The sequence below is a fragment of the Rhinichthys klamathensis genome, unplaced genomic scaffold, assembly GCF_029890125.1.
Source record: "Rhinichthys klamathensis goyatoka isolate OS25496 unplaced genomic scaffold, OSU_Roscu_1.1 h1tg000244l_1, whole genome shotgun sequence".
Taxonomy (NCBI): Eukaryota; Metazoa; Chordata; class Actinopteri; order Cypriniformes; family Leuciscidae; genus Rhinichthys; species Rhinichthys klamathensis.
In genome coordinates, this window is record NW_026606766.1 from 845,118 (window position 1) to 866,954 (window position 21,837).

Genomic DNA, 21,837 nt, shown 5'->3' on the forward strand with positions numbered 1-21,837 from the left:
TTTGTCTATCAAAAACACTGTTAGTGCTTCTTGCTGTGTTATTTTTTCTTTTATAGTTTCGTGAATGGTGCTAATTAAAATCATTTCATTATCGATGTACATTTTCTTGCACAACTCGTCATCATTAAAATCACCGAAACCCTTTGTTCATTAACATTGTCGTCGGTAATTTGTCTGAGATAGTTCGCACAGAGGGTTTTGCACAGGCAAGCACAAAATGTAGTTTTATTCATGACCTTGCTTGTATGACATTGTGTTTACCGTTCTTCTAACTTCTCTCTATTCCAAGAAACACGCAATAAGTTCTGGCTGCCAAGGCAGAAGAACATGTTATCTTTCAATCGGATTACTAATGAACCATTTTTCAGAATTAAATATTTCCCCCTTCGCTCTCTCTTTCTCTCCTCTGCTCATATGATAAGGCGCCCTCTCATTTAGTACAGTGATAACTCACTGAGGCATGTTAACCGCATCCCTGAGCGCTTCTTTAATTGACTAACTTTTTAGTATCTCTCTCTCGTTCTCAAGTTATTTAACATTCATTTCACTCTCAGAAAAGCGAGAGCTGCCAGTATATCTCACAGAGACAGACCCTCAACATCAAATCACACACACAGCTCGGTAACAAAACTCCCTCTAGTGCAGACACAATGTGCATCAACAGCATTTTGCCTCTGTCAGTCTTGAATTATGTATTTTGTTTGATTTTCCCACAGCGACTACTGCACACATCATGAGAGTGTGTGTGTGTGTGTGTGTGTGAGAGAGAGAGAGAGAGAGAGTGATGCTATAGATCTTGATTACAGTGACACTCTCATCAGAACACACATGCTCACATTAACGCTCTTGTCAATAGTGAGATGTTAATGTGAGCAATGTGAGCGAGAGAGCCGTCCTAGTAATTAATTCCAATTCAAGGCCTAAGTGCTTTGAGGAGAGATAACTGTGCGCCGCCATGATGCAGAGCCTTGAGATTATATTGCACTGCTTAAAGAAGTGAAGGCTACACGGGAAGAGACAGAGGAAAAAGCTCTTTTACAAAACCAAATGAGCTACTCTGCTTTCTTCTCTCTGCTCAGATGCTTTCTAAGGGGACGTTCACTACGACAGTGATTTGTTGCAGCAAAAAAAAAAAAATCACAAGTCATTCCTTTTCAGTGAGAATCTGTGATTTACAGTCATGCAACAAAACTGAGCAACTTTATGCACTACCAACAGCGAAGAGACAGAGAATATATATTTTTTAAGTAATATATACTATAAGTTATACTACCATTCAAATGTTTGGGGTTGGTAAGATTTTGGAAATCAATCTCTTATGGTGACTGTATTTATTTGATAAAAAATACAGTAAAAAAACTGTAATTTGATTAAATATTATTGCAATTTAAAGTTTTCTCTTTTAATATATTTTCAAATGCAATTTATTCCTGTGATCAAAGCTGAATTTTCAGCATCATTACGGCAGTCTTCAGTGTCACATGATCATTCAGAAATCATTCTAATTTGCTGATTTGCTCAAGAAACATTTCTAATTATTATCAATGTTGAAAACAGTTGTGCTGCTTCATATTTCTGGGGAAACAGTGATGCAAAATCTCTTTGATCAATTTAATTTAATGCATCCTTGCAGAATAAAAGTATTAATTTCTTTAAAAATAAATCAGTTATACAAATCTTACTAATGCCAAACATTTAAACGGTAGTGTACTAACAATATTATTTATATTAATATATTACAATATTAAAATATATTTTTTTAATTCTTTTCTTTAGATTACATTTTCTGTTCTATTTTTTTTTTAAAGAGAAATTGCAGCCAGCTGCAAAGTTTACAGCAATATGTAATTCCATGGATTGATAAAAACGATACAAAATATTAGTCATTGGTTTGCTTGTGTTTTCACCTATGCTTTTAAGACTATAACAAGCCGTTTCTGTCACATCTATGTTCACCAGTTAGAGAAAATAGAACATTTCTATATTGTTGAACCCTGATTATAAAATATATAGGGCCTATATGAAATTGACATTTTTACTTGTGAGAAATGCATTCTTGGATGGCATTCTCTGTAAAATATGCATGCAATGTTGCTTTGGAATTTTCATTTTGCTGCCTGTCGTTCGGAACAGCTTGGGCCTTTGATGACTTTCAAGGTTTTAATAGTTTTGAAAAAAAGAGAAAATATTTCTCCCCCCTGCTGTCTTTTCTATTAAAGCTGAGAGCTCTCTCCTGGGTGCCCATCTCTCTGAGGAGGGACCTGCTATGGCCACTGACCACATTGTTATAATAGACAGATTTATGTGCTCGAGGGACTCGTAAAGCTGCTCCCCTTTTCCTCCCACGAGTCACATCACATCCAGCAGAACTGCTTTACTATTATAACCCAGCTGGCAGATAGACACACTTTAGCTCTCTCTTTCTCTCTGTAAACGCACTCGTGCATAAGAGGAAATACAGGTGCATTTTAACTGAGCGTGAGACAACATCATGGACAACCCGTCAGCCATCACCTTTTACTCCTGTTATACTACACTTGCAGCTCTAATGGTGATAGATGTAGCACACTTGTGTTCTCATGCATTTTAATGAGAAGCAGGTGGTGTGTTTATTCCCCTGGAAGTGTGTCGTGAGCGTGCATTTGACTGATATCCTGTACATCTAATGAATCAGATATGAGCATGAAAGTGTACTGGGCAGGTCATGACAACAAACCCTCCCTGGACACGCAGTGAAACATTCAGGGTCAGACAGGTGAGCAAATAGCCGGCACTCTGTGAGGTCAGATACCTGGAGAGGTTAATTACTGTTGTGACCCGAGGCCGAACATTTACCCAAGTCACCCACGGGCCACGCCATTTACACTAGCGCTAACACGAATGGCTAAATCCTCTGAGGTCACGCGATCACTCACTCAAAAGGTCATAACGGGAGTCACTGTCACAGCTTCTCAAGCACAAAGTGTCTATTCCCAAATGTTAGTGTCAGGGTATTGATTGGTGGCAGACGGTATTATTTAATTGGCCGAGGAAACTCTCTCTGGCATTTAATCACATGTGGTGCATTTATGAGACGCTTCTGAAACCCCAATTAATCAAAACACAACAATCAATGAGCAGAAGTGTGTGTGAGTCTTAAACCAGCTACTTTACGAGCAACTCCCACAATTGCTGCGTGACAGAAAACCATGTGTTTTTAAAGATTTAATGCTTTTTCATCATTTTAGGTATCTGTTATTTAACAAAAGCCTTCTAGCATGTGTTCTGACATTGATTCTTTCTAGAAGGGGAGATTAACTGTTAGTACTTGCTCATTGCATTTGTTTCGGTGAATGTGATTTCACCAAGTACAACATGATGCTGGATCAACATCTTTCTTGATCCTGAAACAACATTCCAATCAACCAATCAGATTCGAGTTTACAGTTCATGTCAAGGTTAGGCTTAAACCAGGAATGTTGTTCTATGATCAACAAAACATTTTGACCCAGGAACATGTCTGACTTGACAAAATTACAGTGACTGTTGGTTTTCCAGTACAACATGGCCCTGTTTACACCTAGTATTAAGATGCGTTTTGGTCAATTGGATCACAAGTAGAACATTCCCGTTTAAACCCGGTGTTTTAATTCGTCTCTATTGTCCACTTTCAACCACTTCTGTCCTGATTTCTTCAAGGGGAGGGTCTATGGGTGGGTAAATGTATGGTTTTTTTTTTCAGATCTTTAATCTAATGGACATAATACACTCATGCAATTTACATGTGAACGCCTGGAGACGACGGAAAAACACGGAGAGCGTCAGCTTTAGTTTCTGCTCTGACAAACGCAAGACCAGCCGAACGCTGTGAGTGTGTGTTAAAAATCAGGAATGCCGAGAGAACATTGTGCTTGGTACGTTTTTCATCTCCAAAACAAACTTGGGTCTTCATCCGACAAAGTTAAATCCCGCCTGGCTAGAGCTCTTCCTATAATGTTCACGCATCAGTTCAGTGGACGGACAGTAGACGGTCTTTAGTGGCTGTTTCCCACAACACAGGGAAAAAAAAACTAATGACAGTTGTAAGTTGCAGTAAACGCCTTTCTATGAATACAAAACATGCACATATTCTTCTGAAAATGTCATTTTATGTCATGTGAATTAAATTGATTTTTCAGTACTAAGAAAGTCGTACTGTTTCGAATGACATGAGGGAGAGTAAATGATGACAGAATTTACATTTTTACATGTGAAAAATGAACCTTTTTCCAGTTTTATAAAGACAACATACTGACTATTTCCTGTTGTTGCTGTTGGTCTGTTTCAGTGTAAACATGAACCACAGCTGATTATATAAAGTCATATTTGTCTTGTGTTGGTCTCATGATCCGTTAAGCAGCAAACATCAGCTGGAATAAGACTCGTGGGATGAGTTGGTATAAATCTGGATAGTTGATAGTAATTCATGTAATTGCCAGAATCGCAGGTTCAGTGGCGAAGAGCCTGGCGGTGGAACGTGCAGTTCATCACATACTGGCGTCGGGGCGCTTTTGACCGGGCGCACTGAAGCGCTGGGTCACACATGGCTAATCATTAACTCATTATTGTGTATCAGGCTGTAGATCAGCTCTAACTCCATTTAGAGCTCTGACATTTTTATGGAGGCTTCAGAATTCGTCTGTACAGAGCAATAAAACACCCCGACTCAGGAATCCTGGAATGCTGTGGGAATGTGACGGCATGAATAGTCTGTGGTCTTTCTGGCTCGTGTTCAGTGATTCAGACTTCCCAGCCCCCTGATTCCTGAAAAAGCCTATCACGCCAATCGCTCGAGATGTTCTGCTCTACTGGGTCATCTGTTCTTCTTTGTAGGCTTCAATAGCTATGCTACATCCTTCACTAACCTTTGATTGATTTCTGATGAATTTTTAAACCCTGCTCATGTTCTAGAACCTTGGCACATAAATCATTTCATGACCACTTTGTAAGACATCATAATGCATACGTGTTCAATTGACTTTAAGACAAGGAGTCAGCTTCTCAGAAGTGTAAAGAGTAGAAATCCTTGCTCATAAACCTTTTAAACCAAAACTGACCTGGCATGCCAAGCACTGTCAATAGACCCAGGAACAATTTCTCTTCCACACAGTTCTTCCACCTTTTCACCTCATTTTGTGGTATCCTGACTTGCCCCTTAGACTACACCATTAGTGGAGAATGGCTTTAAAAAATATTTGCACTCTAATATCCTGATGGATATAATCAATTCTTATCCTACTTTTTTTCCTCTCGTTGAATATCAAGTATTCCTTGCATGTAATTATAGAATTAAGTGAATTGCAAGGGCATCCAGCATGTTAACCATGAAATGTACACTCTAAAAAATGCTGGGTTGTTTCAACCCAAATTTGGGTAAAATATGGACAAACCCAAATGTTGGGTTAAAATGTAATTAAAAAATGTACAGTTGAAAGTGAAAGTTGAAGTTGGGTTAACATTTTAAATTACATTTTTAACCCAGCATTGTTTAGAGTGTATCAATTGCATTGTATAAACAACAAAATATTAACCAAAGCATGCATTTATTTTAAAAATATTGAAAACAATTTTTAAGCCCAAAAAAGACAGTTATGCGTGTTAGTTTTTAAATGATAAAACAACAAATTTAGTGTCACATTGCAGATTTTGTTATGTATTGCAGTGACATCTACATTTATGCATTTGGCAAACACTTTGATCCAAAGCGGCTTACATTGCATTTAAGGTATACATTTAATCAGTTCATGCATTCCCTGAGAATCAAACCCATGACCTTGGCGTTGCAAGCATCATGCTCTTCATGCATTGCAAGTGTGATGTAATTGTCTGAACTCAGTGCTATAAAAGATCAGCAATAAACCTGCAATGCACTCATCCTTCTCTGCACATGCAATGTAACAGCCCAGTTGCAGATGACTTACACCTCGATCACGGAGCACAGGAGGATTTCTCCTCTCCAATCCCTCTGTGTGGTCTGCATCTCATGCTGCTGCTGCATTTATCACACACTCCTTCATTCTCTTTATCTAGCGTTTTCACCCTGTCATTAAATGCAGCACAGTTCCATCTCTTTTCCTTCCCTTATTAGTGTAATCACACCATTAACTTCACTGTTGATACTTTGCACTGGGGGCCAAAGTTATTTCGTAAATCTTTTATGACCGCGCCACAGGATGTTGCAATAGTGTGTCCTGAGGGGCTCATCTCTTCTCTCTTGTTAGATTTTTATCTTTAACTCACATAGTCATGCACACTTTTAGCTCTCTCTCTCTCTCGCCACTAATAATTAGTTGCTGGGGTGATAAAAGTCCTTTTTTTCCGAGATACCCCTCTGGCCACATAATCCCGTAAGTGCCATACACCACAGTGCTTCCGTCCAAAAAAGATTAAAAAAACTGTATCATCCAGCACGCTAGGCTCTGTATGCAGAAAGAGAAGCTTCTGCAAATCCCTCAGGAACAACCGCAGAACAACTATTGAGACCACAGCTTTGGATCAGTCCAAGGTCAAGATCTATCAAGTGGGTATTGCCTTGTCGTGCCATCTAGAGGTTTTTGTGCTATGTGTGAATGGCTTGTAAAGAGATGAGTTGTTGAGTTTTTGAGTATCTGATCGAGTTGTATCTGATACAGGGCTGCGTGAATATCTTGATATTTTTGTCAGGATAAATGGAGGACTCAATTGCAGTCACAAACCATGAGAAAAGTTTATTAGAAAACTTTAGGAATAATTTGAAACAGTCCATTTGACACAGTGAAAATAGTTGACTGTCTGTGCGGTGTATCCCGTGTACCCCGCACACACATCAGCGGACACAAGTAGAGGACACAAGTCCTGAGCACAAACACAAGCAGGTATATATAATATATAGGGTAAAGGGAACGAGCGACAGGTGTGGGAGGACAGCTCATGATTGTGCACACAGTGCTGAAAGGAAACGCTGATTTCTCGAATCACAAGCTGCAGAAAATGACAGGACCATAGCAAACAGCAGAGAAGAACCGGTGACACCCTGACCCGTGACAATTTTTCTGCCTTTATATCTGCCTTGATACTTGATACTTCTGACTCGTATACTTACCCTGAAGTGTCTTAAAAGGGTGCTTTTTCAGTCAAAGGAATCATCGCTTCAACCGATTAGATTTAAAGGGGTAGTTCACCCCAAATTTGTAGGCTTTTATTCACATATAAACATTAATCTTCGAACATAAACAGAAGTTCAAGTGAACCTGCTTGATGTGATAGAACAAACCTCTTGCTGAAGCTCAAACGAGCTGCGTAACACGAGAATGAACCTCATTGGTTCTTGAAGCCAGGTCCGGCCCGAGGCATAAGCGAACTAAGCAGCTGCTTGGGGCCCTTTGGCCACCAGGGGGCCCCCCAATCGAGTCGAAAAATCGAAAAAACATTTTTTTAGATAACTTAAACAAGTGACATAAATGAATGAATTAATATGAATGAATAATTAAAGACAAAAAAAATTCTGATTTCATGATCAATATACCTCCCTACAACTGCTGCTGTGTCTGCCAGCGTTTAAGTCATGCGCATAATCTAGACATGTACATCTAACATGTACATCAGTCTGTTACAATAATATTAATTTAAAAAAAAGATTTTGTGGACAGTTACACTGTATTGAGACAGCAAGAACCCTTGCACTTATTATGTTTTTGATTTCTCAGTTTTCTCAAGAGTTAGTAAAAGAGTAAAGTAAAAGTTTAAAAAAATATTTTAGTAGGCTATCTATTTTTTATTAAGTATTTATTTTGTATTTATACATAACCTCACTGTATTAATTTATAATGTATCATTATTGCGTGACATTTGTGTCAATAATCATCAAGCACAGGTGACTCCGTGTAGTGGGAGGGGCCCCCAAATCAAATTCTGCTTAGGGCCCCCAAAAGGCTCGTGCCGGCTCTGCTTGAAGCTCAAGCGAGCTGCGTAACACGAGAATGAACCTCATTGGTTCTTGAAGCTCAAACGAGCTGCGTAACACGAGAATGAACCTCATTGGTTCTTGAAGCTCAAGCGAGCTGCGTAACACGAGAATGAACCTCATTGGTTCTTGAAGCTCAAATGTGCTGCGTAACACGAGAATGAACCTCATTGGTTCTTGAAGCTCAAACGTGCTGCGTAACACGAGAATGAACCTCATTGGTTCTTGAAGCTCAAGCGAGCTGCGTAACACGAGAATGAACCTCATTGGTTCTTGAAGCTCAAACGTGCTGCGTAACACGAGAATGAACCTCATTGGTTCTTGAAGCTCAAACGTGCTGCGTAACACGAGAATGAACCTCATTGGTTCTTGAAGCTCAAACGAGCTGCGTAACACGAGAATGAACCTCATTGGTTCTTGAAGCTCAAACGTGCTGCGTAACACGAGAATGAACCTCATTGGTTCTTGAAGCTCAAGCGAGCTGCGTAACACGAGAATGAACCTCATTGGTTCTTGAAGCTCAAACGTGCTGCGTAACACGAGAATGAACCTCATTGGTTCTTGAAGCTCAAACGTGCTGCGTAACACGAGAATGATCCTCATTGGTTCTTGAAGCTCAAACGTGCTGCGTAACACGAGAATGAACCTCATTGGTTCTTGAAGCTCAAACGAGCTGCGTAACACGAGAATGAACCTCATTGGTTCTTGAAGCTCAAACGTGCTGCGTAACACGAGAATGAACCTCATTGGTTCTTGAAGCTCAAGCGAGCTGCGTAACACGAGAATGATCCTCATTGGTTCTTGAAGCTCAAACGTGCTGCGTAACACGAGAATGAACCTCATTGGTTCTTGAAGCTCAAACGAGCTGCGTAACACGAGAATGAACCTTATTGGTTCTTGAAGCTCAAACGAGCTGCGTAACACGAGAATGAACCTCATTGGTTCTCACACTTTAAGCGAACATGCTTGTGCTTCCGTTTACCACCACTGATGTGTGAGTTGATTTAAATTTTTATATGTGAATAATAGACTAAATTAAATCTGTTCATCATATAAAGTGATCGTGTCTCTTCAAAAAATTTGGACTAAACTGCTCAATTCATATGGATTAGTTTTACAATCTCTTTATGAACGTTTTGAAGCATCAAAGTAGTAGTTGCATAGCTGTCAATGGAGGAACAGAAAGCTCTCAGATTTCATCACAAAGATCTTCATTTGTGTTCTGAAGATGAACAAAAGTCTTACGGGTTTGTAACGACATGAGACACGAGTAATTAATGACAGAATTTTCATTTTTGGGTGAACTATCCCTTTAATACGTCAGTAAAAAATCTAGTTTAAAGTAGTCAAGGCATCTTTTCAACACTGTTTTCATTAAAGAGGCAGAATGAGCTGATTCACTGTTTATGATTAAATTGGCTATGCTATGTTGCTTAATCTCCAGTAAAATCATTGCAAATATATTGATATCATCCAGCTCTTATACCTGCTCACAATGGGTCTCATTCATGAAACATTCGTAAATATACGAGTAAATATGAGAGTGATTTGCGCGTAAAGAGACCTTCCCGAAAACTCATCTCCTGATTCACAAATACTTCGTAAACGTCAGATGTGATAGTGAAATGTGTGTGTGTTAATGAATTCCAATCAGTCGTAAATGGGACGCGCGTGCACGCTCATTCTCAATTACCATAAATCCCACCCATTAAATCCGACTGACAACTATATATGCGCATCATATTATGACATGAATGCGAATTAAAAAAAAATAATTCTCAGATGCAGAAATTGAAGTTTTATTATCAGAAGTTCATTCAAAACGCCACATTTTATTTTCAAGTGTACATAGTGGCGTATCGGGTCCTAAAAAAAAAAGCAAGCTTGGCAGCATATTACAGATGCAGTTAATGGAGTTTCATCTGTTAATCGAACATTCCCAGAAGTGAGAAGAAAATGGTTCGACATTAAGCTTGAGAGCAAAAAACGAATTAGTTCACTTAGGAAAAATAGTATTCAAACTGGAGAAGGACCACCATCGCAGATGCTATTACTGGCTCTCATAATAAGAAAAACCGTTTGTAATTACTATATATAATATTTTTTCAAAATGCTGTGCAAATATGTACCCGATTAAGGTGAATTAAAATGCAGCCTTAGTTATTAATGAGCAAAACGTTCGGGTGTTAAGCGCACTATTTACGTGTGGCTGGGAGCAGGTGTAGATTTCTTGTGTACCAACTAACATTTGGAAAATACCAACATTTTAATGAATACGAAAATTTACGCCAGAACCACTTTACACACGATTCACACAAAAATTCGTTCTGCTCGTGTTTCATGAATGAGACCCATTGTGTCTGGCTTTTTTTGTAAACAGACTTTTCCTGGGCATTATGATTTTGAAACCTTTGGATTTCATATGCATTACTGTGTGTGTTCATGTTAAAAAGTAAAAGGAAATGTGAAAGCGCTCTAGGCGCCTTAATTTTCCTCAGTTTTCTCTGTTGAGACAATGAGCCTCCAATTCCTGCCTTTGCTCCAATATTTACGGCCTCAGATCCGTTTCCCTCTCCTCAAATTCCTGCCGCTCCACAAATCTCCTAACATCGCACGGCACTTGAAAGCCACAAATCTCGCAGGATTGCGTCGCTGCAGGGCGACCGGTGCCGAGTGTTGCACCTGGATGCCAGTGATGAGCTCTATCACTCTACGTGAACGAGGATTCCTCTTCCTGTCTTTCTGTGCATGCCATCAGCTAGAAGATGAAAGTAGACCCTTAAAGACATGCACACCCTTGACATATAGGATAGGTTGATGCCAAATACACAACCAGGCATGAGTTTGGACACACTTGACTGAATTTATATTTCTCATCTAAATAAAAAACATTCTGATCTAAAATGCTTAAATGTTTGAAATTAATTTTGAGAGCAAACATAAATTGTACTGATGCATAATTTTCTTGACAAATGTATTAAAATGGTTGTTGTTGTTGTTGTTGTAAATAACAATAATAATAACAACAACTATGATAATGCTAATAATAACAATAATAATTTTACCCATGCATGATTTTCTTGACAAATATACTAAGACGATTAGTCGTTTGTTTTTTGCACATTTCATGTTTTGCTCTATATTTTTACAAAGACTACGATAAATTACCGTCATGTTAATGTTATATTTAAGAAAAAATATATATTATTTTGAAAAGTGTATATCTGGAGCGGAAAATAAAAGTCATTACATTTTACCTCAGATTTTGCATGCGTTGGTTTTCACCCGCGGCGGGTTCAGAGATATGTCCACTGAGAAGATGAGCAAGGAGAGGGAGTATTTTGACAGCCCACACAAAACGTTTCTGTTTTCTTCTATACCGTGTCAAACTAGCATATAACGATTAAGCTTGCTTATAGGCTTGTTATAATACCGGTTATGAGGGACAATACGGTATGCAATTTTATATCGGATTAAAGAAACATTATAAATTAAACTTGCTTGACACTTGAACAGCTATCAACATCCTAACAAAGAGAATACGTTTAAATAAAGTATAGTTGTCAGTACACGTCAAGCTTTACTTGCGATTTTGCCGCCCATCATGTGTATCTTGACTTGAGCAATGTACCAACAATACCTGCTGACTAACTTATATTTGAGAAAATCTGTTAATTATAGGCTATTAGGATTGAACTTATTAGTCCTGCGCTGAATAAATGTCTTTAATGGCTAACGTTGGTTAAAGTCCCACTCCGATCATATTTTGAGCTATTTTTAAACATTCCCAGTGGTCTTTAAATTATGATTATGCCATTTTTAGCCAAAATCACAAAACCTGTGCCGTTTTCTGGGACTTCGCTTCAGCAGAGCGGCAGTAGCTCATTAGCAATTCGCCTCTGCGTTGTGGGCGCCCCCCCACTCTCTGTCTCTCTGTGGCTCTGTCTCTCCCGCTAGCTTACACCCCCAATACCGGTGGGGCAACAGTATTATATACACATTAATTATTATTATCCGAAGTTAATCAAAGTTATCACCGATCACCGATCATTATTTCACTCCAAGACGTCGCGTGTGGAGACGCCCAGTGGAGTTACTACGTCATAACTCCAGTCTATTTTAGCCGGCATTTTAGCGTCTGCTACTGATTCACAGCCATTTGAATGTAGAAATACTCAGAAATACAACTTTGAGCTTATTTTTCTCAAGATATGTCCTCTAACATCAGAAAAATGCCACAAGAACATGTTAACACCTAGAAAAACATTATTTTCATCGGAGTGGGTCTTTAAGTGAGCGCTTACGTGTAATATACAATGATAATGCTAGCACAGCAATATGTATCTGACCTATTTTAGTGGCATTCGGTACAGGATTTGACTGTTCATAGATTAAATAGTCTATTTCAAATGGAGTTGCATGCAGACGGTCTTCGGGGGCGGAGGGTTAGACTAGTCGACTAGTCAGTTACAACATTTCTGTTTAAACGTTATTGATATTAACATCCATAGTAAGGAATAAGGTTTTGTTAACTGGTAGTGTATGTCCAGAATTAAGTGGGACACAGATGCCTCATTAGCATTGCTGATGGAAGACGGTCCCCCTCTGAACTAAAGATCCACCAGTCTTGGCACTTCTTGTCCTTCATGATATTTGGCTGCACTGTTTGTAATGCCGAGCTGGTGTATTTGACTCACTCTGCGTCTTCTTCCCATGGGGAGTGGGCGGATAACAGGGGAGATAAGAGAGTGCTGCCCCTCGAGGGTCTCCTCCTTCCCCCTCACACCCCCAGAGTCTGCTGGGAGAAGATATCATTCCCTCGCTGCTCCTTTCTTTCTGCCTGCTCCTGCAGCAGAACCCGAGAAAAAGAAAGAGTTTGCTTCTGTGAACCCTGGTGAACTGCTAATGTTGCTGTAATAATCATCAAAAATGAAGCTCATATTATAACACTTGGGTGGAATAGTACATTTTTATTCGATGTAATTTCCTCTAATTCCTTAATTTTGTAAATGTAATTTTTGGTAAAACTTTATTTTGATGGTCCCTTTTGTACATTATATTGACTATAAGTAACTTTGCAACTACATGTCAATTAACTCTCATTAGAGTATTAGTGGACTGTAGTGATGGGGACGAGACCGCCTATGCCGAGTCCGAGTCAAGACCGAGTCTTTAAAGGGTTGAGTCCGAGTCGAGACCGAGTCCATTGGTTTTCAAATACAGTCGAGTCCGAGTCAAGACCGAGTCTTTGAAGGGCCGAGTCCGAGTCGAGACCGAGTCCATTGGTTTTCAAATACAGTCGAGTCCGAGTCAAGACCGAGTCTTTGAGGAAGCAAGTCCGAGTCGAGATTTTGTCTCGACATATCAGTTTTGATATTCATGATTTAATATCAGTCCTGTTAATAATCAACAGTTAGGCCTACGGACTAAGCTAGATTGGTAATTGTTTAGAGGAGCAGTCTTAACTAGTGATGGGGACGAGACTGCCTATGCCGAGTCCAAGTCGAGACCGAGTCTTTGAAGGGTCGAGTCCGAGTCGAGACCGAGTCCGTTGGTTTTCAAATACAGTCGAGTCCGAGTCAAGACAGAGTCTTTAAAGGTACAAGTCCGAGACGAGTCCGAGAAAGCAGAAATCAGTCTCGAGACCAGACTCGACTAATACATCACTAGTGGACTGTCTGCTTAATACCTGCTAACTCTTTATTGTGATGGTTCCCCAACATACATTCTACTGACAATAAGTAACTTTGCAACTACATGTCAACTTATTCTAACCCTAACCCTACCAGTCTACTAATACTCTACTAACACTCTAATAGGAGTTAGTAGACATGTAGGTGCAATGCAACAGAATGTGTTAAAGGCACCATCGAAATAAAGTGAAACCTAATTTTTTACTCAAATTTAAATTTGTAATCACTATCTGAGGAATCTGTGTTTGCCTTACCTGCAAAAAGATACTGGTGATGCTGAGTTAATTTTGGCCAAAATGAGATCTTAAGCAGCGTGATTCACTGGCTTCTGTTGGAAACATGCTAGAAGTGTGCATATGATGTCTAGTTAGGCAGCTAACTTGGTTTTAGACAGAGCCATTATGCCAAAATCAAAAGTTCTCCAATGTATAGTATGTGTTTGTGAAACATAATGTTGATGTTTGATGTTCCTTTAAAGCACTGGTAGTTTTGCCGTTTATTTAATTCTACCCCACTTTAGAATAACTTTTAAACTGAGCATGTTTTTCTAACAGGCAAAGTGCCACCTCAGTTTATTTCAATTTCACAACAATCTTTACATTTCAATAATAACCCCCTAAAAATGATATGAATAGATAATAGTGACACTCTTTGTAGCAATATTGACGTGATTAAATAAACAGCATAACAAAGAAGCTCTCAGAACTGCTGCACTCTTATCTTATTTGCCTGATTTTATTTGCTTAATTGAGTATCCGGCAAGAAATGGTCTTTTTAAATGGCAATGCTGTTTAGGAACGTACATATGCATCAGACTGATGAACTTAAGTGTAGCTCTTTATTAATATTCAAAGAGCATTGATTTTCTAAGTGTATCTCAGATGTTAGCGCTGCTCTGGCCCGTGTTGAAGGGTTTTCTGTCAAGGCACAGGAAATGTCTAGCAACCAATTTCTCCTCTGGGATTATGATAGATTATCCATCAATCCAGGAGTAATAAAGCAAGTGCTCTTTGGAGATATTAGACTATCAAACACTCCTGCAAATAAGCAACAACATGTTGGGACTGGAATTACGCCAGATGAACATGCTGCATTTATGTGCAATTATTAGTTATATATTATGTTATGCAACCGGCAACAACCCTCCCAAAACACTTTCTTACAGAAAAAAAGGTTTTCTTACATTGATGATGAAAAACTAGGTGATATTTTGAACATTTGCAATATATTTGTGATTATTTTTCTGTAAATAAAATGAAGCAACATTGTAAGTATAATTGTAACATTGTATGCATTTTATTAGGCCATGCATGCCATTAGTAATTGATTTAACATTCCCTCCTTGTCTCACAACTTTAAAGTATGAGTGCATCAAGACAAACATTATAATGTCTTTTTGTCTCTAAACCTAAATGCCATTTGTGTTGGTAAGTTTGATTCATTTCTGTGATTCAGTTCAAATGAATTGTTTCAATTAGTTAAAAAATATATGTAGGCCTACTGTATCAGTTATTTTTGTCTATTATATAGTTAAATATTTTCAATTAGTTTTTATTTTCATATTTTCCATTTATATTTTAAATTTAGTAACTAAATTAATTTTTGTAATTGAATAGTTTTTTGCCATTTTTATTAGTTTTTTTAAAAAATGTCTATATAGTTATATTTTTATTTAAATTTGAGTTATTTTAGTTCATCAAGTTAAACTAAATGAAAACGAGAAAAAAAATGTGTTCTCATTTATTTTATTTAAATTAAAGAAAAAGCTTTTTTAGGTTTTAGTTTTAGTTAACTAACCCTGCTGTAGGAAAATGTATTCTTTTTGGTTATTTACCTTTTTTTATCAATTAAATATAATTTAATTATATTTCCAATTCTCACCATTAACTATTTTTGCCTCAATAAACTGCTAGTTACTGCTTATTAATAGTTAGTAAGGTAGTTGTTAAGTTTAGGTATTGGGTATGGATTAAGAGATGTAGAATATGGTCATGCAGAATAAGGCATTAATATGTGATTTATAAGTACTAATGAACAGCAAATATGCTAGTAATATGCATGCCAATAAGCAACTAGTTAAGTGGAACTAAACTAGTGAGAATTGGACCCTAGACTAAAGTGTTACCAATCTTTCATTTAGTGAAAAAAGTGTGAAGAACACGCCTTGAATATTTAAAATGTTTTGAATTATATCACATTATTTATTCCAATCACATTCAACTTGTGAATTTCGACCAGAGCGAGGACTTCTCTCCATCCTGAAGCTGTGATGCTTTTGAACTCTCCAGTTCCTGTGCAGTCATGTCCTGTCCACATGAGGATTGATTCCTGAGAGAAATGAACTGACCTTTGACCCTCCATTTAAACATGCTTGTCATCATGGAGAGTCTAGCTGGCTGCTTGTATCATTTGTCTTTCAGCAGAAGAGACTGGGGTCTTTAGAAATGCACGCTGCGTTCAGTCCGCGCTTTGTTTTCCCGGCGAGCTCTTCCTGCAGGAATGTTCAGGAGAGCCTGCAGGTTGGGCACGCCGGAGACGCTTGGCTGGCGCAATTGTAGCATCCACTCATAAACAGAGTCTGTGTTTTCTTTGGAAAGGCAGAGACGGTGGGGTGCAGAACGGGGAGCAGTGCTGTAATTACAGTGTGTGCTGAAGCAGAGAGACGTGCGTGTGTGTGTGTGTTTGCTGTGTGCATGTCCCTAAATGCTCGCAGTTTAATGCAGTGTCGGTGAGCCTGTCAGCTCAGCGGTTCTGTTCCAGACTCATGATTTCCATAATAAGAGGGAGAAATAGCACGTTTGGCGACGCAGAGACGTTTCCGTCTGCTCAGCCTGGAGGAATGTGGAAGCGCACCTTCAGCTCTCGATCAAACGCTGTTTGAGGGTGGAAGCAGTTTGCCGAGCGCCAGCGGCTCCACACTTTTCCTGCAGTAATTAGCGCTGGTCTATGGGCGTCTCTCTCTGGTGTTTCCATGATTGTTTTCTCTGTGGAAGAGTGGGTGTGTTGGAAAGCAGATGTCTGCTTTGTGTGACATGATTAATTAGCCCGGGTCCGGCCAATTACATGATGAGCGCTTCAGGTTAATAAATGAATGCATCATCTTAATCATGAGTGAGCGAGGGTGTGCATGGGGTGGCTTCATTGGAAAGACACATGAGAGCCCTCACCACACAGGTTATTAACACACACAAACCCCCTAGACACACACTCACAGTGTGAACCTGGCACGACGCATGTGTCCTCCAAAGGCCAGAGGTGCCTGTGGTCGCTGAAACGCTCTCCCGGGACTCGTTGCGGCTCCAGCTCGTTTACTTCTGTTTCAAACCACTCTATTAAATTAACACAGTGACATCATTCATTGTGTGCATGATGTCACTGTGTTAAAGGAATAGCTCAGCTCGAAATGAAAATGACTCAATCTGTGCTGTCACTGCTGTATCCTAATGGCCATAGCGAAATAAATCATATTTTGCTTGAGTTGTGTTCACAGTCTGTATTGAATGTTGTGCGGTAAAACACTGTATACCACCAGTGCTATTTTAGTATTATTTACATACTTGTTGCATCATAGCATTTATTACTGATTAAGGTTTTATTTTTGTTTTCATTTTAGCTTAAATTTGAGTCATTTTGTTATGTGATTGTAATTTCTATTAGTTTTTAAAAATATATTTCTATGTAGCTTTCTGCTAGCTTTTTCAGTTTTAGTAATTGTAGTACTTCAGTACTTTCAGTTAGTTGACAAGACAACATATCTAGTTTTTTTTTTAATGTTTATCTAATATTTATTTTATTTTGTTTTATATTTTAGCAAAATAAGTCATGTGTTGTGAATTTGCAGCCTGTGTTGAATAATGACAATAAATGTATTTTTATTGAGTTTTCCTTTCAGGTTGCAGACAAAAAAAAAAAAAAAAAAAAATTTGACCAGTGTAATCTGATTCATGAAATAATTACTATTTTGAACTAATTCATTACCCGGTTCTATTTATTAATTCTGGAATATGCAGCTGTTACGCTATAGGCAGGAATGAAGCAGAGAGTGAATCCAAATGCAAGCACTTTAATTATCCAACAAACAGGTAATCCAGGGTAAGGTCAGAACAAGGTACTCAGAACACAGACTACCAGCAACATTCAACAACAACCGACAGCAAACAACTGAAACACAGGGGTTTAAATACACAGACAAACAAGCTAAACAAGATAACAAGGGGGCGTGGTTAATCAGAAACACATGGGGAGACTAATCAACAAAACGGGGAACAGCTGAACATGAAACAAGACACATGGCAGGATAATATGACAAACAGGGAATCACATGACAGACAAGAACAAGGAACAAAACCCACACCGTGACATAGCCCCCCCCCTATGGGCGGCTCCCGACGCCCCTCAAAACAAATACACTAAAGTTCAGGAGGGTGGTGAAGTGGAGGCGGCTTTGGGGGAGGGATGGAGGGCCAGGTTCGTGCAGGGGAATGGGTCGTGAAGCGTGGGTGACCAGGGCGGAGCAGGACGCGCAGGCGGCCAGGGCGGAGCAGGAACTGCAGGCGGCCAGGGCGGAGCGGGCGACCCCTCGGGCGGCCACGGCGGTGAAGACCCCTCGGGCGGCCACGGCGGTGAAGAGGGCTTTAGGCTGAGCAGGACCAGCGGTGAAGAGGGCTTAGAGCTAAGCGGAACCAGAGGCGAAGGAAACTCTGGGCTGGACAGGACTGGCGCAGGATGAACGGCCCCTGGCGCAGGATCAGCGGCCCCTGGCGCAGGATCAGCGGCCCCTGGCGCAGGATCAGCGGCCCCGGGCGCAGGATCAGCGGCCCCGGGCGCAGGATCAGCGGCCCCGGGCGCAGGATCAGCGGCCCCGGGCGCAGGATCAGCGGCCCCGGGCGCAGGATCAGCGGCCCCGGGCGCAGGATCAGGATCAGGCTCAGGCTCAGGCTCAGGATCGGCAGAAGTGTTGTGAAGCTCAGTCTCTGGATCGGCAGAAGTGACGTGAAGCTCAGTCTCTGGATCGGCAGAAGTGACGTGAAGCTCAGTCTCTGGATCGGCAGAAGTGACGTGAAGCTCAGTCTCTGGATCGGCAGAAGTGACGTGAAGCTCAGTCTCTGGATCGGCAGAAGTGACGTGAAGCTCAGTCTCTGGATCGGCAGAAGTGACGTGAAGCTCAGTCTCTGGATCGGCAGAAGTGACGTGAAGCTCAGTCTCTGGATCGGCAGAAGTGACGTGAAGCTCAGTCTCTGGATCGGCAGGCGCGACGTGAACAGCAGCCTCTTGCTCGGCAGGCGCGACGTGAACAGTCTCTGGCTGGACGGTCTCTGGCTGGACGGTCTCTGGCTGGACGGTCTCTGGCTGGACGGTCTCTGGCTGGACGGTCTCTGGCTGGACGGTCTCTGGCTGGACGGTCTCTGGCTGGACGGTCTCTGGCTGGACGGTCTCTGGCTGGACGGTCTCTGGCTGGACGGTCTCTGGCTGGACGGTCTCTGGCTGGACGGTCTCCGCCGTGGCCGCCCGAGGGGTCTTCTCCGCCGTGGCCGCCCGAGGGGTCTTCTCCGCCGTGGCCGCCCGAGGGGTCTTCTCCGCCGTGGCCGCCCGAGGGGTCTTCTCCGCCGTGGCCGCCTGAGAGGTCTTCACCGCCGTGGCCGTCCGAAGGGTCTTCACCGCCCTGGCCGCCCGAGGAGTCGTCTCCGCCCTGGCCGCCCGATGGACTGTCACCGCCCTGGCCGCCTGAACTGCCTTGCCCCCTGCACAGACTTGACCCTCCTTCCCTCCCCCAAGACCACCTCTGCTTCACCACCCTCCTGAACTATTTTATTTTGGGTTTTTTTTTTTTTTTTTTTTTTTGTACTAAGGGGCGTCGGGAGCCGCCCATAGGGGAGGGGCTATGTCACGGTGTGGGTTTTGTGTTTTGTTCCTTGTTCTTGTCTGTCATGTGATTCCCTGTTTGTCATGTTATCCTGCCATGTGTCTTGTTTCATGTTCAGCTGTTCCCCGTTTTGATTAGTCTCCCCATGTGTTTCTAATTTACCACGCCCCCTTGTTATCTTGTTTAGCTTGTTTGTCTGTGTATTTAAACCCCTGTGTTTCAGTTGTTGGCTGTCGGTTGTTGAAGTTGTTTGTTGTTCTTGTCCCTGTCCTGAGTTCCTTTGGATTACCTGTTTATTTGATTAAAGTGCTTGCATTTGGATTCTCTCTCCGCTTCTTCCTTGCTGCATCATCACAGAAGCACAACCAGTGTAGATTCCAGAGCAAATTACTCTCATGAATCGATTATTTTAATGAATATTTCACAAAACATACAAAAACAAGCGGTAACACTTTATTTTAAGGTGATGTAGTTACACGTTACTACATGTACTTATTGTAGTAATAACAGTAAATGATGCATAATTACATGTAACTAACCCCAAACCAAACTCTAACTCTATTGTAAGTACATATAGATAATTAATATTGCTCAGTACGTATCTAAGTAAGTACAATGTAACTATGTCACCTTAAAATAAAGTGTAACCATACAAACAAACAGTCTGATGAAACTGAATCCATCAGACAGTTATTAAATCAGCATATCTGAATTCTGAAGTTTTGTCTACATTAAAATGTGTTGATTTTCAGTAAATAATGACTAAAATCTTTGACTCTGTTCCTCACACACACACACACACACACATAAACACACACACACACACTCACACAAAAACACTAATGAATAACTTTAGAAGACTGACCTTATATGAAATACCTTCCTCTTGGAGTGCTAATAATGATGACATGTTTGAAACATTACCATGTTGCTTACTGATGTCATTCTTCCATTGCTTTAATTTGATCACACTGAATTATGGGAATGTGATGTAATGCTCTTGGAATGCTAATAAGTGGTGATGTCATGTTTGAGGATTTCAATTGCTTCAAATGTGCTGTTTGCATTGCAACTTTCTGATGTCACTCTCCTTCGTTTTCCCCGTCAGGTCTCACTAAATGGTAGCGTGAGCGTATAGTCATCCAGCAGGAGTTTAGGGAACCCCTGCGGTGAGCGCCATCCTGAAATCATGGTGCCACATACCCAACAGGCCTTTGCCACATCCCTCGTGCTGCTGCTCTGCCTGGTGGTGCCAATCCATGCAGACAGTGAGTATCCCACTTTAAAATACACACATCTCTTTTCCATCCGTTCAAGACTGTTACGGTATATCTATGTGTCTCTACATCTATGACCTTAAAATTGAAGTGTGTAGGAGTGGGAATATCATGCTGTTTACAAAACACAACATTTATTCCTAAAGTGGCTGTTATTTTACATCACAGTCTCTGCGAAAAAACGCTTGTCAAGTCTTATTTTCTTTCAAACACGTTTAGGGAGTTCTGGTTAGTTGGATAAGCAAAGCCTGGCAAGAATGAGTTGAGGAAATCACAGGGATTGAGGAATCGAGTGAATGCAATCATCGTCGTGTTGTTTGTGCGGTAACGTACGAGGGAGGATCTTTCAGATTCACATCCATCTTCTTTGTCTCGAGGGATCCGCGCAGGTGTTAATGAACGTGACATGCTTCGCGTCACACTCATTCAGCTTTTTAAAGTGCAAGTTAAGTCCAAAAATAAGAGAGCATTTTTGCTGAAGTTGTTGCTGTCATTATTGAAAGATTTGGGTCCTGAGGCATTAGAGTCCCTGGAGAAAGATTTCAGCAAAGCATTTTTGCAAAAATCAAATAGCTGTGTTTACTCCAGCCTTAGACCAGATGTTTGTGCAGCAGTGTGAGAGTCACTGGCCTTACGTCATGTAGTCCCTGAACCCTGAGGCCAATAAAAACAATAAGAACACCATAGTCTGGTCACTTATTATCAGCGCTGATCTTTATGGTGGCAGTAATACCAGAAGCATTAATCATTTACTTACCGCTACCATTCCCAAACTAGGACTCACCTTAAATGGATTATAGTCGTGTACCTTGAGAAAAATATTTACGTCTACCATTCTTCTGTAAGGTTAACCGAGTTAAATATACTGTAAAATGAAGTATACTGTGATTGTGCTAATGCTACTTTCTGTTTCCAGCTAGGTTTAGTCAGGTGTTGGCTATGGTCTTTTATTCAGATTGTTCTGGAAAAGATATTGTGAATAAAAAGCCATTGTGGCCAGGTCCATAAAAAAAAACTGTTAAATACAGTCATTATTATATATCA

The 21,837-nt window shown here is 40.5% G+C and overlaps 1 protein-coding gene across 18 annotated transcripts in view; it reads left to right on the forward strand.

Annotated features, from left to right (window-relative positions):
* Window positions 1–21,837, forward strand: part of ptprfa (protein tyrosine phosphatase receptor type Fa) — a 260,132-nt gene that overhangs the window by 51,371 nt on the left and 186,924 nt on the right. For all 18 annotated transcript variants that reach the window (XM_056266079.1, XM_056266086.1, XM_056266081.1 and 15 more), the window contains exon 2: window positions 20,625–20,784. In XM_056266079.1, coding sequence (XP_056122054.1) covers window positions 20,706–20,784 — 79 coding nt within the window. In that variant the 5' untranslated portion in view covers window positions 20,625–20,705. The remainder of the gene's footprint in view (window positions 1–20,624; window positions 20,785–21,837) is intronic.